An 18,066-nucleotide genomic window follows, 5' to 3' on the forward strand; every position below is an offset into this window, starting at 1 on the left:
CTATGCAGTGCACGTTTACCTGCATGCACCCGGAATACGCGCGAGCGACCATGCCATGTGATCATATATTTAAATCATTGATTTAAAAGTTAGGAATTGATGGTATTGTATTAGATTAATTATCAGAATAATTAATTTATTATTTTAATTTTTTAGATTTTTAAATGTTGCAATCCATCGGAATAATGTATAACCATTTATAAATTTTCACAATTAAATTCCAAGTATATAAAACATAGCACATTCAAACGATCACATAATGGAAATATAGCGAGTACACTTTTCAGATAATTACATTCGTCGCGACGCAACGTTATTAATTGTAGAGAACATTAAAAGCACTGATATTTTTCGATAGTTGCGTTTCAGAACACGCGACAGAGTCCCATACAATGTCACATCTAGTCGCGTTTTTATTATAGTGAATGTTTGAAATATCGATACATGTACGAATTACCATCTCACAGAGAATTATAATATTAATGCGATTTAGTTTTTGATTTAACTAGAACTTTACATTCAGTTGTAAATTTACGCTTCGGTCCTTCTTACAGCTGTTTTTGTTGTTTGTTTTCCATAACGATCAAAGAACTAATATTTTGCAAATGAATGGGGAAAAAAATTTGTCCGAATTCTTTTATACAAAATTAGTATTACATTGGTAAAGTGGAGGGGCGATGGTACCGTGGAAGAGAAGGTCGCTATTCAGAGTGCTTTACCGAGTAAACTTGGTGGTTTTCTTACCATATTTATATTGTTCTCGACGTTACTGATTTAGCATGACGTAGGTTTAGGACGTTAGCAGTATTTGGTATTACAGTTGACTCATCTTCATTCGGACTCCTTTAATTAATTTTCACTAGGGGTATCTGTAATAAAGTCGTCTGGAATAAAACTTAAAATAGAACATTTAAAATCTTGTTTGTGCCTTTATATATAGATAGTAAATCCATGTTTCTTGTAGCTTTTTAATAAAATATTTGTTTTAAATATATGCAATAAATACATAATTGTTAATAGACACGGCTTTATAAAATTATCGATATTTAAATTTTCGCTATTTAATAATTATAGTGTTTTAAAAGTAGGAAATATTATAAATTTCTGAAGTGAACACTATTATTATAGTCGTAATTTACCGAATATAACATTCAACAGTTTGATAGAATTTCTGCTAGACAAGGCTAGATATTTATTACTGTATTATGGTACAGTAATTACAATAATATTCGAACTAACATATTCAAATATTTTTCAGTAATAATTATAATATAACACCGAAAAATCCGTGTCTTACACATATATTTTTATATATGTAAAGACATATGCTTATCATTGACAAACACATTGCAACATATGTACTTATTAGCAATGTGTTATATTAATTATATTACATTATTTTTAACATAAATACTGACTTTTTCAACATACATGTTGTTTACCTTAACAATATTAACATGTGTATATGTGATACACATATGTTATATATTGGAAACAAAAAATAATGGTATAGATAGCAGCTGAGATATAAAAAATTGTTCTTGTCAGTATTATGTTACCTTGTCATTCTTTAATATATTACTTTTCATACTTTTGCAAACTGTTGTTCAATTATCTCGACTTAATTGATATTGTTGCATTGTCGAGTTATGAAATGGATAAAAAGTTTAGTTTGAGAACATGTATTCCTCTCAGTTCAATGCAAGTCAGTTTATACGATACATATGTTTGTAAATCTCCATTACCTTTAGTAGACACATATCTAAAATTACACGTACAAACGAAGAAAACTACGTTACTACAAAAATTGCATATCGTAATAAAATTGTAGATCTTTATCGTTATACTAGTAAAAATAAGAAATAAACTATTCTGAGTAAGTAAACACCATGCCACGGGTGTACGATGCAATTTCTCCTGTCATATATTATGAGTATCCATTTCATCATCGGATCTAACTTCTACTCTCGAAGAATTCAACTTTCTACCAAGTAGAAGCGCTTCAATCTCCTGAAATGTTTTTCCTTTTGTTTCCGGTATCCATAATTCTACCAACATAAATGCAAAGAAGCATGATAGCACGATGATATGGTAATTCAACTCCAATCCTATATCATCGGTCATCACTTTATACAGTTTCGGCATGATAAAACCAACTATACAATTGAAAATCAGAATGATGGCAGCAACAACCCCCGTTATTTTCGTAGGAAATAACTCGCATAGGAGAACATTGGGTATCGTGCCTAAACCAATTTGAAACACTATTTGATTTATAATTAAGTCGACAACTGGAAGAGCAGAGACGTCGGATTCGTCATACTTATGTTCAGCTAACAATTGATAAACTTCTAGAATCAGCAATGTAAGACACGACCCAGTCGTAGACAGAAACAGAAGTCTTCTTCTTCCAACGAATTCCACTGTTGAGAGGGTAAAAGCGCCAGATATAAGGCAGACAATCTGGACCAACGTCGCTCCGTATGGATGGATAACGATACTTTTTTGGCTAAGCAACGTCTCCAGATACTGCGTAGCCTTGGGGTTTCCGGTAAGATGTTGTATCATAGTCAAGCCAAGCATGATAAGCAAAGCTTTCCGGCTGCTTCGTTGTAGTATTAATTCCAGCTTGGTTAAAGAGGAATATTTACTTTCATCCATATCTGTCTCATGTATGTCCGTCGATCCTCGTGAACGTACAGAGGCTTGTGTGGTCAAATTCCTTGTGGATCGTAAGTGTAATTGGCTTCTCGTTGGTGCGTGTATTTCGCTTGTGGGTTCCGGGTGTATTTCGCTTGTGGATGACCGGAGCGCTTCGCTTAAGGAAGATCGGTGTATTTCGCTTGTGGATGGCCGGTGTATTTCGCTTGTGGATGACCGGAGCGCTTCGCTTAAGGAAGGTCGGTGTATTTCGCTTGTGGATGGCCGGTGTATTTCGCTTGTGGATGGCCGGTGTATTTGGCTTGTAGGTGGTCGGTATATTTGGCTTGTAGGTGGTCGGTGCACTTCAATTAAGGATGGTCGGTACGTTTGGCTTGTAGATGGTCGATGTATTTGACTTGTGGATGGTTCTTGCATTTCGCTTCTGGGTTCTGGCTGTACCTGGCTTGTGGATTGTCGGTACATCTCGCTTGTGGGTTCTAGGTGTATTTCGCTTGTGGATGGTCGGTATATTTCGCTTGTGGATGGCCGGTGTATTTCGCTTGTGGATGGCCGGTGTATTTCGCTTGTGGATGGCCGGTGTATTTCGCTTGTGGATTGAGAGTGTAATTCGCGCGAGGGTTGTAAGCGTACTTCACCTGTGGGTTGCGGGTGTTCTTCCCTTATGAATTCTGAGTGTACTGTGAACACGGATTCTGACTGTAAAGCACTACTGGATTGTTCTTGTAATGCATACCTGGATTGTGGGTAAAAGTCATATCTGGCTTGTGCGCGTAGAGTACGTAGTTCGATATCCGCTATTTGGGGATCTACGATGCCTTTGTAATATGCTATCGACTTGTCTGCTTGCTTCATTTTACCTTTTGTCACCAAGAAATATGGAGTTTCAGGATAATATGTGTTCAGCAAGATGCATATAAAGGATCCTATTGCAAGAACCAACAGGAGTGACTCATACGTCAGCCAGACTCCTAGGACGCAGGTTAACATCGACCCGGCATATACGTTCACTGAGATTAGAGAACCTAGTACGCCTCTGATGTGGATGTCGGCGATTTCTGACACGAACATGGGATTTATCGTGTAGGCAATACCAACGCCTATACCGTGAATCACCCGAGCAAGGTATAGACTTGACACCGTAGTTGCATAGTAGATGATGAACCAGCCTAAGGTGAAAATTGTACAGCATAAAAGGAGGCAACATTTACGACCGCAGCGATCGGCCAACAGGGCACCCACAAGTGAACCGATTATCGAACCAGGTACTGTCAAAGAAACGATCCATGAATATTCGTCGTGTGTTAACGTTAGCGGCATGTCAGTGGTCCCAGATGTTAGATGGTCAAGTGAAGTCTTTGTCCATCCGTAGACTGTACCGACTATGACCATGGTTAGCGTAGCTGAAATGAGAAACAGGTAATGCTATATATAGCATATGTTAATTGTAATGCGGCTGTTTTATAATTACATTGTATATATTTATACAAATTTATATTTTTAATATATACTATTAATATATTTATAATAAGTACATACCGCAGGCTATAAGAAATTGGACTCTTCGCGATGTTAGCTCGAATGCTTTCCACTAGCAGTTTTATTTCTTAACTATTTTATTATTAATCTGTTAATCCAAACACATTATGTGCAATTAAGTAAAATACTATTATACATGATGTAAAATTTGTTAGAGACTTGCGATTAGTCAAGGTGTATTAATGTGTAATAATGTACATTGTATCGCTCTCAGATTTCTCATAAATATATAAAAGTTAGCACTCGATTTATGATATAATAAGGAATCAGTGCTATGAATATCAGAATCGAAATGTTGAATTTATCGTAATGAAGGGAAGAATAGCAGTGCAACTTTACACGATGGTACGTAAGTCATTAGAAGTGAGAAATAATTCAGGAACATCACTGTGAAACATCAATTCGAGGGAAGAAAGGAAATTGCATTCTGCGTATTAAAATTACAGATAAATACTTGACGTAATATCAAAAGTGAAAACTAACCAATACCAGCTGCTAAGCATTGCCGCCATACTGGGTCGATGGGAATAGGAGATTCTCTTACCACCGATGATGGGGCAGAATATATATTTTCGCTCTCAAACGATCTCCTGCGAATCTGGAAAACAGATACCTTCGTTAAGAATAGAAATCATAATTCTTTTCTAATTAGATAGTCTAATCAAACTTTTAAGCTAATATAAATTCCAAACCACGGAAAATATATTAATAAGTATTTGAATATTAATATTCTTTCAAAGGAATTGACAAATTTTCTTCCTCCTATCTTAATACAAATACAATTTATGGTATTTCTATCAACAGCAGTAAAATATGCTTGATGTTAGTTGACCTTATTATAGATAGAAGACGTACTTGAGTTTTTGCTTAACGTTTTCTAATGGTTATTTATGCTTTTGAAAACTTTCTCCTAAAATCATTTCCTCTGATCGTCCTCCAAATCAATGATCATTTGAACCGTTTTTATATGTTTCTTAAATATCTTTTGTAAATAATGAAATATATGAACATGTCGTATAGATAATACCGAAGCACCGTTTGAACCTTCGAATATGATTCGATATTTATAAGACGTAACAGTTTTATGCTTTGAACTGTATGTTTTGATGGGTCGTGACCGTTTAAATCAGGGTGAAAGATTCAAAACTTTAAATGATCACTATCGATTAAGACACAAGGTCAAAGATTTAAGATTATTGTGATTTTTAAATATCGAATCATATTCGAAGGTTCAAGCGGTTCTTTGGTATTATTGTTACGATATGTTAATACATTTCATTATTTGCCAAAACTTTAAATCGAAGTGTCGATTATTAAAACTGTTTTGATAATGCTTGCAAGATCCATAGATCTTGAAAAACCTTCGATACAATTGTAGATTCGAAATTAATACTAATTGCTATGGATTCGTATCTCTATTTGGAAATAAAAAATAACAGTTGAATTCGCTGAAAATAGGTATCTCAAACAAACGCTTTTTTTATACTCTCGTTGAATTAGAATTTAGGGTTTGTTACTGTGCGATATGTAATTTCTAGCCCTTTATTTCAAAAATATTTATCATATAATCATATTAAATGCTTACCGTTGAACGCTGGGACATGCTGCCAGAAATAAGTACTTTCACGCAATAATATAATCACGATAGATTTTCAATAATTCAATTCGTAGAACCCAGTTCAAACATAATTATTTAAAAACTGCACGAAAGGTCATTGGTAATTATCTATGGCAAAGAGAGAACAATTGAAAGAAATCCTTACACTGAATCTCGCGATTTGCAGATTTCGTAATTATCTGTTCGATTTACACGACTGCCACAACCATACTGGCTACTTCTGGGACTACTTCCCCTTTACATACAGTCGACATTATTTCAATACATAAACACTTCTAATTCTCCTTGTTACATGTTTAAATGTAACGAATTCATTTTAAATATTCTGACATAGAAACAATAATATTTTTGTACTTATTCTGTCTAGGAAATATCCTAATTTTAGTGATAAAATAATCGAATACCAACTACTATATGATATATATTTCTTATAATAGATAAATTAAAATGAGCAAATATAATTGCACAGCTTCGACTATTAGTTGATTTGTTCCATGTTGCGACATCGGCTACATTGCAATTATAATTCAGCATTTGAATTATCTTTAATTTCTTGAAGCATAGTTTCCTTTATCGCGGCAATATTTTTTTTCTCGTTGCTTTCCCTCTGTATCGACGTTTGCTACTGAAATTTTCGTGATGTCCAACGATATCCATCGATGCTCCACGGTGTCCCACTGTGCAGTCCAATCTAGATCATGCAAAATTCTCTTAGTGGCTTTTGGAGATATAAACCGGATTGTAGCGTAGTTGTTGGCTTGGTATCAGATTAATCAACTGATTAATTTTTGGAAAACGATGCCAATTACGAAATCTTACCACAAGGAGGTGACTACGCGCGAAATCCACCCATGGGTTATTTAACATTACACACCAATCTCGGCATTCAACCTATTGGCCAGAATGTCGAGTTCTGACTCTACTTAACCATGGGCCTGCCGGGGAGGGATCGCTGAACAGAATTACGAATGCACGGCCCCAACTGAACGAGTGGCGTCCACCCCCGTGACAGTCGAACAGAATTCCGGAGGACGTGAAATTCCAGGTCCCTATCCGCGTATCCAAGTACCAATCGGACAGGACTGCAGATCGACAACTGAATCCCCAACAGATTCGAAAGCATCACCGGCGCGTCGACAACTCCTGCGATTCCGCGCAAACATCGCGCAGTCACAGACGTGTCCTTGGGGCGACTTACTAATTGAAAGAGCTATATAGTGCACGTTTACCCGCATGCACCCGGAATACGCGCGAGCGACCATGCCATGTGATCATATATTTAAATCATTGATTTAAAAGTTAGGAATTGATGGTATTGTATTAGATTAATTATCAGGATAATTAATTTATTATTTTAATTTTTTAGATTTTTAAATGTTGCAATCCATCGGAATAACGTATAACCATTTATAAATTTTCACAATTAAATTCCAAGTATGCAAAACGGAGCACATTCAAACGATCACATAGTAGAAATTTAGCGAGTATCCTTTCAGATAATTACAATCGTCGCGACGCAACGTTATGAATTGTAGAGAGCATTAAAAGCACTGATATTTTTCGATAGCTGTGTTTCAGAACACGCGAAATAGCCCCATATAATGTCACGTCTAGTCGCGCTTTTAAAATAGTGAATGTCTGAAATATCGATACATATACGAATTACCATGTCACAGATAATTATAATATAAATGTAATTTCATTTTAGGTTTATCTCGATCTTTACTTTCAGTTTCGAACTTCCGCTTCGGTCGTTCTCAAAGCTGCTTTTGTTGTTTGTTTTCCATAACGTTCATAGAGATAATATTTTGCAAATGAATGGCAAAATGAATTTGTTCGAATTCTTTTATACAAAATCAGTAATATTTTGGGAAAAAAGAGAGATGTTGTTACCGTGGAAGAGTAGGGGGTCCCTATTCAGAGTACTCTACCCAGTGAACTCGGTAGTTTTCTTACCATTTTAATATCGTTCTCGACATTATCCATTTAGCATGACGTAAGGTTAAGACCTTAGCAGTATTTGGTATTACAGTTGACTCATCTTCATTCGGACTCCTTTAATTAATTTCCACTAGGAATGTCTGTAATAAAGTCGTCTGGAATAAAACTTAAATGAAATAGAACATTCAAAATCTTGTTTGTGATTTTATTTATAGATAGTAAATCCATTTTTCTTGTAGCTTTTTAATAAAATATTTGTTTAAAAGATATACAATACATACATAATTATTGATAGACAAAGCTTTATAAAATTATCGCTATTTAATTTTTCGCGTAAATTATCGTATATTAAAAGTGGGAAATATTATAAATTTCTGAAGTGAACACTATTATTATAGCCGTAATTTACCGAAAATGACGTTCGACAGTTCGATAGAATTTCTGCTAGACAAGGCTAGATATTTATCACTGTGTTATGATACAGTAATTACTATAATCCTCGAACTAACCTATTCAAATATTTTTCAGTAATAACTAGAATATACCGCCGAAAAGAACGTGTCTTACACATATGTATTCGATATGTATACAGATATGCTTATCCGCGTCAAGCACAATGTAATATAAGTACTTATTAACAATGTGTTATGTTAATTATATTACATTATTTTTAACATAAATACTGACTTTTTCACCATACTTGCTGTTTGTCGTAACAATATTAACATGTGTATATGTGATATACATATGTTACATATTGCAAAAAAATAACAGCATAGATAGCATCTGAGGTATAAAAAATTGTTCTTGTCAGTATTATGTCACCATGTCATTCTTTAATATATTACTTTTCTTACTTTTGCAAACTGTTGTTCAATTATCTCGAGTTAAATTGATATTGTTACATTGTTCGTGTTATGAAATGGATAAAAAGTTTAGTTTGAGAACATGTATTCCTCTAAGTTCAATGCAAGTCAATTTATACGATACATATGTTTGTAAATGACAATCGCCTTTGTTAGACACATTTCTAAAATTACACGCATAAACGAACAACACTACGTAACTAAATTGTACATCTTTATCGTTATACTAATAGAAATGGGAAATAAAATATTCCAAGTAAGTGGACACCGTGTCACAGACGTACGGTGCAATTTGTCCAATCAAAATGTACGAATCCATTTATGTACGATCCATTTTATAGCGTCTAACTTTTTCATTCAAAGAATTCAAATTTTTACCAACTAGGAGCGCTTCAATCTCGTGATATGTTTTTCCTTTCGTTTCCGGTACCCATATGAACACCATTAGAAATGCCAAACAGCATGATGTCGCGAAGATAAAGTAAATCGAATACGATCCTACGTTATCGGTAATCACTTGATACAATTTCGACACGGTAAAACCAATTATGCCATCAAAAATCACAACGATGGCACCAACAAAGCCTTTTAGTTCCGTAGGAAAGAACTCGCATAGAAGAACATTGGGTAAAGTACCTAAACCAATTTGATACATTATTTGATATATAATTAGGTCGATAACGGGAAGTGTAGAGACGAGGGAAACGTCAAACTTATGTTGAACTAACAAAAGATAAGTTGCTAGAATAATCAATGTAAAACACGACCCAAGCGTAGACACAATCAAAAGTGTTCTTCTTCCAAGAGATTCCACTGTTAAGGTGGATAAACCGCCAGATATAAGGCCGACAGCCAGAACTATAATAGTCGCTACGTTTGGTTTAATACCGATCGTTGTTTTGCTAAACAACACCTCCAGATACTGCATAGTGACGAAGTTTCCGCTAAGTTGCTGTGCCATGATCAAGCCAAGCATGATAAACAGAGCTTTCCTGTTGTTTCCTTGTAGTATTACTCGCAGCTTAGTTAACCAGGTTTGTTTAGTTACATCTACGTATGACTCATTGGACCCGATCGTACCGCGTGAATCCACACTGGATTGTTTGCGTAATTCGTTTCTGCATGGTGAGGGGAAATGCACACTGGATTGTGAGGGTAAATCGCCTCTGGATCGTGAGTGTAATTCGCCTCTGGTTCGTGGGTATATTTCGCTTGTGGGTTCTGGTTGTATTTCGCTTCTGGGTCCTGGCTGTATTTCGCTTGTAGATGGTGGAGGTACTTCGCTTGTGAATGGTGGGTGTACTTCGTTTGTGGATGGTAGGTGTAATTCGCTTGTGGATTGTGGGTGAAACTCGCGCGAGGGTTGTAGGTTTAACTCGTGTGAGTGGCGCGATTGTTGTAGGGGTAATTCGAACGAGTCGTGTGACGGTTGTAAGCATAATTGACCTGTGCGTTGCAGGTGTACTTCGCACACTTCTGAGTGTATTACGGATATGGATCGTGAGTGTGAATCGCTACGGAATGGTAAGTGTAAATCGGACATGGTTTCTGTATCTACTACTTCCCATATGGGGTCTGGTTGTACTTCGCGTAAGGATAGTGAGGGAAATCCACTTCCGGATTGTGAGGTGAAATAGCTTCTGGATGATAAGGTGATATCGCTTGTGGATTGTGAGAGGGAATCGCTTCTGGATTGTGGGGGCAAATTGTTTCTGGATTGTGAGGGTAAATCGCTTTTGGCTTGCGGTTGTAATTTGCATCTGATTCGTGGTCGTAGAGCACGTAGTTCCCTTTTCATTTCGTGAGGATCTAGCATGCCTTTGTAATATATTATCGACTTCAATGCTTGCTTCTTTCGACCTTTTCTCATCAAGAAATACGGAGTTTCGGGATAACACGTGTTCGACAAGAAGGATATAAAGGATATTATTACAAGAACTACCAGGAGTGACTCATACGTCAGCCAGAGTCCTAGGATGCAGGTAAGCAATGACCCAGTAAATACGTTCACTGCGATTAGAGTACCTAGGGCGCCTCTGATACTGGTGTCGGCGACTTCTGACACGTACATGGGATTTATCGTGTAGGCAATGCCAACGCCTATACCGAGAATCACCCGAGCAAGGTATAGCATTGGCACGGAAGTTGTTACGTAGATGATGAACCAGCCTAAGGTGAAAATTGTGCAGCATAAAAGGAGGCAGTATTTACGACCGCTGCGATCGGCCAACTGGGCACCCACAAGTGAACCGAACATTGAACCAAGTACTGTCACAGAAACGATCCATGAAGATTCGTCGTGTGTTAACGTTAGCGGCATGTCAGTGGTCCCAGATGTTAGATGGACAAGTGAAGTCGTTGTCCATCCGTAGACTGTACCGACTATGACCATGGTTAGCGTAGCTGAAATGAGAAACAGGTAATGCTATATATAGCATATGTTAATTGTAGTGCGGCTGTTTTATAATTACATTGTATATATTTATACAAATTTATATTTTTAATATATACTATTAATATATTTATAATAAATACATACCGCAGGCTATAAGTAATTGGACTCTTCGCGATGTTAGCTCGAATGCTTTCCACTAGTTTCATTTCTTAACTATTTTATTATTAATCCGTTCATCCATACACATTATGTGCATTAAGTAAAATAGTACACGAAGTAAAATTTGTTAGAGACTTGCGATAAGTCAAAGTGTATTAATGTGTAATAATGTACATTTTTTCGCTTTCAAGTTTCTGATAAATATATAAAAGTCCGCACGTGATTTATGATATAATAAAGAATCAGTGCGATGAATATTAGAATCGAAATGTTAAATTTATTATAATGTAGGATGAAATAGAAATGTAACTTTAAGCGATAGTACGTAATTCATTAGAAATGAACAATAATTCACGAACACCACTATGAAACATCAATTCGAAGGGGGAAAGGAAATTGCATTCTGCGTATTAAAATTACAGATAAATACCTCACGTAATATTAAGAGTGAAAACTAACCGGAAATACATGCTAACCATTGCCGGCATTGTGAGTTGTACCGCCTACGAGCTTTTTCTCGCTGTGATAAACCGACAGGATTTAAACCACTGCCCTCAGGCAATCCCCTGGGTACCTGGAAAACAGATACCTTCGTTAAGAATAGAAATCATAATTCTTTTCTAATTAGATAGTCTAATCAAACTTCTAAGCGAATATAGATTCCAAACCACGGAAAATATATTAATAATATTAATATAATTATTATATTAATATTAATAATAAATATTTAAATATTAATATTCTTTCAAAGGAATTGACAAATTTTTTTTTTCCTATCTTAATACAAATACAATTTATGGTATTTCTATCAACAGCAGTAAAATATGCTTGATGTTATTTGACCTTATTATAGATAGAAGACATACTTGAGTTCTTGCCTGACGTTTCCTAATGGTAATTTGTGCTTTTGAAAACTTTCTTCTAAAATCATTTCTGTCGATTGTCCTCCAAATCAATGATCATTTGAACGGTTTTTATATGTTTCTTAAATATCTTTTGTAAATAATTAAATATGTGAACATGTCGTATAGATAATACCGAAGAACCGTTTGAACCTTCGAATATGATTCGATATTTATAAGACGTAACAGTTTTATGCTTTGAACTTTATGTTTTGGTGGGTCGTGACAGTTGAAATCAGGATGAAAGATTCAAAACTTTAAATGATCACGATCGATTAAAACACAAGGTCAGAGATTTAAGATTATTGGGACTTTTAAATATCGAATCATATTCGAAGGTTCAGACGGTCCTTTGGTATTATCAACAAGATATGTTAATACATTTCATTATTTGCCAAAACTTTAAATCGAGGCGTAGGAATCAAAACTTTGAAGTTTTGATAATACTTGCAATAGTTTCATAAATCTTGAAGAACGTTCGATACAATGTAGATTCGAAATAAATACTAATAGCTATGGATTCCTATCTCTATTTGGAAATAAAAGAATAATACTCAAATTCGCTGAAAATAGGTATCTCAAACAGACGCTATTTTTTTATATTCTCGTAGAATTGGAATTTAGGATTTGTTATTCTGCGATATTTAATTTCTAGCTGTTTATTTCAAAAATATTTATCATGTAATCATATTAAATGCTTACCATCCTACGCTGGGACATGTTGTCAGAAATAAGTACTTTCACGCAATAATATAATCACGATAGATTTTCAATATTTCAATTTGTAGAATCCAGTTCACATATAATTATTTAAAAACTGCACGAAAGATCATTGGTAATTATCTATCGCAAAAAGAGAACAACAGTAAGAAATCTTTACAATGAATCTCGCGATTTACTTATTTTGTATTGATTTGTACGATTTACGCGATTGCCACAACCATACTGGATACTTCCCCTTTACATACTGTCGACATTATTTCAATACATAAACACTTCTAATTCCCCTTGTTACATGATTAAACGTAACGGATCAATTTTCAATATTCTAACGTAGGAACAATAATATTTTTTGCTTATTCTATCTATAAAATATCATAATTAAAATGTTAGAACAATCGAATGCCAACTATTATATGATAAATATTTCTTATAATATAAAAATTAAAATTAGCAAAAATAATTGCACAGCTTCGACTATTAGTTATTTTTGTTCCATGTTGCTGCATCGGCTACGTTGCGATCATAATCCAGCATCTGAATTATCTTTAATTTCTTGAAGTATAGCTTCCTTTATCGCGGCAATTCTTTTTCCCTTTGCTTTCGCTCTATTTCGACGTTTCCTACTGAAACTGTCGTATTCTCTACGATCTGTCACGCGTCGTAAGACTTTTTCGTTTGAAATTTCCTCAGTAAGGAAACGCTTCGCAGAAATCATTTTCCCTCCTTGCATCTGCATCTCCGTACACTGAGTACACTTACATCGTATCTATAATTTCTGCGAATGTGTACAGTATTGCTCGATTCCTGGTACACTTGCTCCAATTATATCGAATAAGATTGCGTTCAGGCTCACGACGCAAAGCGGTAAGTGTCAAATGCAACTGAAATAGAAAACTGATTCATGGAATCAGCTAATTCACTCACGTACTTACACACATGTACGCGTGTAATTAAAATTCAATCAGACGTGAGCACGTCTGACATCGTTTCGATTGCAAGTGTTTAAAAATTGCGTTTTTATTACTTGGGTGATAATCACGGTGCGTGTACGCAATTTTTATGAACGTAACTTTTGTGGGCGTCATGTTTATGGGCATAGCTTTTATGGATACGCGTAGTACGCGCGGACTTATTCGTATGTGTTAAAATGGTTTAAGTATCAGCCATATTTCGAGTATCTTATTAATATAACTGTAGCAAAACACCAGTTATTTAAAAAGTGATAATTTTTTTTCTCGTTTAATTTATATTTGCGCAAAAAGTTACATTGTGGGTCTCCAGTCGTGCGTACTTTGGGAAGAGTTTTTTTCCTTTTCTTTTCAATTATTATATTCCGACAAAATCAAAGCTTCGATAAATTTAAATGAACGAAAACGTACACGTAATTAATTACACGCCGCATTTAAATCGTCTACGTTCTGTTTGCCTAATGAAATTTAATCCTAGTATCGAATGTACTACACTCGGTTACATTATATCAAAGCAGGTCGGTCTATTACTGGGATGTTGAAAATACGCAATAACAGCTTTGATACGATTAATCATTCGAATAACAATCTGTTGTATATACACCACAAAACGAATCACTGGCGAAATAACAAATGAATTTAAAAAAGAAAAAAGAAAGGAACAATTACGCGATATGATGCACTACGCATCGTAATACTTGGTTGTACATAATAATGCACGTTTATACATAGAAACACAAGATTATACTTAGCAATACACGGTTATACATAGCGATGCATAATAAATTATAAAACAGATGTGTAAGTTGGCGACCGGTAACATTTCACATGCTCGCCGTGTACAGCATGTAAACGCATACACGCACGCGCTTTGTATTCGCGCGCAGCCTCGTGCTCGATAACATAACCTAATCAAACCGCAAAATAACGATTTCACGTGAAAAAGCAAGAGCCAACGACCAAATAGAAACGTGTATTCATTTATACTCACAAATACATCCGTAGTTCCTGTCATGGCACTTTCAATCTCTCACAAAACAGACCATAATGTACCGAGTCGTTTTCACGATATAGGTACATAATTAATGTTGACCGACTCGTTAATTCGGCTACTGCTCATTTCACTCGTCATACAATCGCACATGCTTCCGTGGCAGTCGTTAATAAATCGTAATAAACACGCGAATGATAGCGATGTGCATTCTCCACTAACTCTGTTTTCTTTGCTTTTCCACTTTTACCTGACTTGCCAATGTTACGTTACCACTCGTTCTCCCACTACGAATCACGTTTATAAATACCTCAGTCACCGAAGTTGTCTCTCGTTAACTCAGACGATGTGTTCGTCGGATGAAAAGGATGTAAACTTTCTGGGACCGTAATGTTTCGGTATTTGGTGTTACGTTGGGAAATGTGTTGCGGTCATTACTAATTGCCTGGTGCTTATCTAGCGACTGCTATTAATTGCTACTTCGTATCGCTGATACATGCAACGAACGGGGAGATATCCCAGTAATAAGTTTAGACATTCTCCTGATGATACGATGTTTGAATGTTTCAAAGCACAATGTTTAATCCTTAATGGATAGGGAAACGAGGATAGTAGGAATACGAGAGAAATTTCAATTAGAAACTGTATTTTAGAGAGATGAGTTTTATTTTTGTATTATGTCGTGCAATTGATTCAATTTTCCTGTATTTCACGTTCTCTTACCGATGAACCAGCGTCTTGAAAAACATACGATACTTTACCATTTAGGAAAATAACTATAATCGTAATGCGGTTGGAAATTTGTGTATAGTGTCATTGGTTAATGATAGTAAACCCGAGTCGATGAGTTTGTCAAACCACTGTCGCGATATGACGATCGCTTTACTTTGCCAATACAAACATACGTATACCTATATATCCTACGAACAAAATGCCACTTAGATACTATGCGAAGATTACAAGAGCTCTTAATCGAGCCATCAGTTCTTATAATATCGTTATCGTGTTATTATTTTACATTTAGGCAACCAAAAAGTCTCTTCTTCTCGATCCCTTCATCGTTCAGCAATGTATCAATGTATACGTATAGCATTTTTTTGTTTAGTTTGAAGTAAAGAAAGGTTCTCTTTTGTCTCGGTCGTACAATATTTTCCTTCTATCGTATTTTTCGCATAAAATAACGAATCGTATCTGTACTATATAATAATAATAATAATAATAATAGATGCTAATAATAATAGTAATAAAAATATTAACAATATCTTTCGCAGTCTTATATTTACGTTCACGATGTATCGTGAACGCATTGTCGAAACAATCGTAAAATATACGAAATCGTTTGTTCATAAATGAAAAGTTTGAAGAGGTTTGCGCGTGTTACATACGTGGACTTTTAAATAGATTAGATTAAAATAAGATACACACGAAGAGTATGTACTTACTTGCATAATAGAAAGCGCTTGAAAACAATGTGGCTTTTACTGATTTACTCTTGATTTACTGCTATCACTGTCACCAATAATTTTAGCAGTAACAATTCCAGTTAGCAATGTGTTTTGTCAAATTACTATTTCACGTGACATCTTGCGTGCAATGAAACTGCATAAGATTATATCTTACGATCATATCGTATATATCAGAGTTTGATACGTTATTTATTATCATGTATCATCGTTAACTTCACTTTTATTCCAATCTTCTTTTATATTACATTGTACGTAATCACGTGTTTTATAAGTCGAAAGTTAATTTTCACTTTCACGTATGAATTACCGATGTTACAATTAAAGAACGTGCTATTTTCTCGAATGATATAACCTTATCTTTTGCGCGGTTTAATTCTGATAAGTAAAGCTATTTTTACCAACCATTGTTTCTAAAGGCAAAATATCTAGTTCAACTTGTAGTTTTATGTTGTAGAGACGTACAGTTTTAAGACAAGTGAATAATATTTTTGAAGACAGCAGGCTTTCCACTTCTCAACGTATGATTTAATTTTGTTAATATACGTATCACAGCTGTTCCATGATTGATCTTCTGTTTACGTAAATTAGATTAATATTATATTAATTTACATTGAAAAATGAAATACATAACTAAATTTATAATATCAAATTGTAGAAAATACAATATCTGAACTATTATGTTATTAGCAATTCCATTATGTTATTAACAAACATAGTCGCAATTCTGCAAATAAATTTACGTACTGATACTTAGCACGATGTTGTTCATCGATCGTCTAATTATGGAACAAAATCTTCTTTATCTGTTATCGGTATCATCATCCGTCACCGATAATATCATTTCTTTATCGACAGAGCGGTGAAAATTGGAAAGAAATCTTTTATTTACGTATGTAAAGAAGTGCATACTTTCAAATCTTCATACACTTCTTTTTTACTAAATGTATTTACATGATTTTATCGATTTTTCCTATCGAATATACTGACACGTGCGAAAATAGGAATAGGTTCGATAAAGTTTTCGATATTATAATATATAGAATTTCAAAAATTAAATAGCAGATGTTGAATTTAAATATCGTGCTGCTTTACAACGAAGTAAGATTTAATATAGCATCGAAAGGATCGATTGTAAAATCTATGTTTATTGAACGTTTCTCGCTCTTCTCGATGAATAAACTATAAACCTAATTCCGATCTTAGATTCAATTTCTCTAACACTTCGTACAATTCTAAATCCATTTGAAAATCCATTCTATATTCAGCCCAGTAAAATAACCACATTGATAACACCAGTTTTAAATTTTCCAACACTGCGAACCACGCGACTCGATTTTTTCGTCAGAGGAAAACAAATCCGTACGTTTTAAGTTTAAGGTGTTCGCGAAACTTGCGTTTCCCGCTGACGACTGTAACTATTTATTCTACTGTTCGTAATCAGCTTTATTGGAGCGAGAACAAGCGCTCGTGCCCAATTGGCCTTAATCGGATTATCGTTAATTGCAGAGCCGGTACACATTAAAGCCTGACAGCCTAACTCTAATCACACGTTCAGCAAACATCGCTAAACGATTCAGATTACATCTCAATTGGTACAGCGAAATGCAAATTAACTGTCTGCTATGCGTTTTCTATTCGTATCAAAATTTCGAATCACAGCTCTGCGATTGTTCAGTAAAAAATTCTGATTTCAATATACGGACTATGTATAATAGTTAGCTCATACGCCTTGGTACAAATTGGAGATTGTGACAGTGTCTGTAATGTCTGACGCGTTGCATGACTCTACGGGAGCAGTTAAGGGTTAAGAAAACATTTGCTATATGAGGTAAGCGCC

At 34.9% G+C, this 18,066-nt stretch overlaps 2 protein-coding genes across 11 annotated transcripts; both read right to left on the bottom strand.

The window, feature by feature from the left end:
* Positions 1-119: 119 nt before the first annotated feature.
* On the bottom strand, positions 120-6,930 carry LOC100649711 (sugar transporter ERD6-like 6). Of its 5 annotated transcripts, none has more exons than XM_012316073.3 (5): positions 6,638-6,930; positions 5,786-6,509; positions 4,684-4,798; positions 3,247-4,064; positions 120-2,958 (listed from the first exon to the last, which is right to left on the bottom strand). In XM_012316073.3, the coding sequence occupies exons 2-5, from the start codon at positions 5,801-5,803 to the stop codon at positions 1,921-1,923; spliced, it is 1,989 nt and encodes a 662-aa protein (XP_012171463.1). In that variant the 5' UTR covers positions 5,804-6,509; positions 6,638-6,930; the 3' UTR covers positions 120-1,920. The 5 variants fall into 5 exon arrangements, with proteins under 5 accessions (XP_012171463.1, XP_048268170.1, XP_012171459.2 ...); XM_048412213.1 differs by having other exon boundaries at positions 3,175-4,064; XM_012316069.3 differs by having other exon boundaries at positions 120-4,064; positions 6,638-6,928.
* A 1,020-nt stretch (positions 6,931-7,950) lies between these two features.
* On the bottom strand, positions 7,951-17,618 carry LOC100648799 (facilitated trehalose transporter Tret1). 6 transcript variants are annotated; one of them, XM_048411639.1, is made up of 4 exons: positions 16,974-17,618; positions 16,206-16,800; positions 11,639-11,753; positions 7,951-11,028 (listed from the first exon to the last, which is right to left on the bottom strand). In XM_048411639.1, exons 2-4 carry the CDS (start codon positions 16,209-16,211, stop codon positions 8,945-8,947), a joined length of 2,205 nt encoding a protein of 734 aa, XP_048267596.1. In that variant the 5' UTR covers positions 16,212-16,800; positions 16,974-17,618; the 3' UTR covers positions 7,951-8,944. The 6 variants fall into 6 exon arrangements, with proteins under 6 accessions (XP_048267596.1, XP_012171457.2, XP_003400550.2 ...); XM_012316067.3 differs by lacking the exon at positions 16,974-17,618 and having other exon boundaries at positions 16,206-16,879; XM_003400502.4 differs by lacking the exons at positions 16,206-16,800; positions 16,974-17,618 and adding an exon at positions 14,764-15,058.
* Positions 17,619-18,066: the final 448 nt, after the last annotated feature.

This window comes from Bombus terrestris, chromosome 14, assembly GCF_910591885.1.
Source record: "Bombus terrestris chromosome 14, iyBomTerr1.2, whole genome shotgun sequence".
Classification (NCBI taxonomy): Eukaryota; Metazoa; Arthropoda; class Insecta; order Hymenoptera; family Apidae; genus Bombus; species Bombus terrestris.

Coding starts and splice junctions, on each gene's coding strand:
- LOC100649711 (XM_012316069.3), bottom strand. Junction 4,065..4,683: donor ATGCTTAGCAGCTGGTATTG/GTTAGTTTTCAC, acceptor TTCTCATTTCAG/CTACGCTAACCATGGTCATA.
- LOC100648799 (XM_003400502.4), bottom strand. CDS start 14,787: ATGACAGGAACTACGGATGTATTT. Junction 11,754..14,763: donor CAGGAACTACGGATGTATTT/GTGAGTATAAAT, acceptor TCTGTTTTCCAG/GTACCCAGGGGATTGCCTGA. Junction 11,029..11,638: donor ATGGTTAGCATGTATTTCCG/GTTAGTTTTCAC, acceptor TTCTCATTTCAG/CTACGCTAACCATGGTCATA.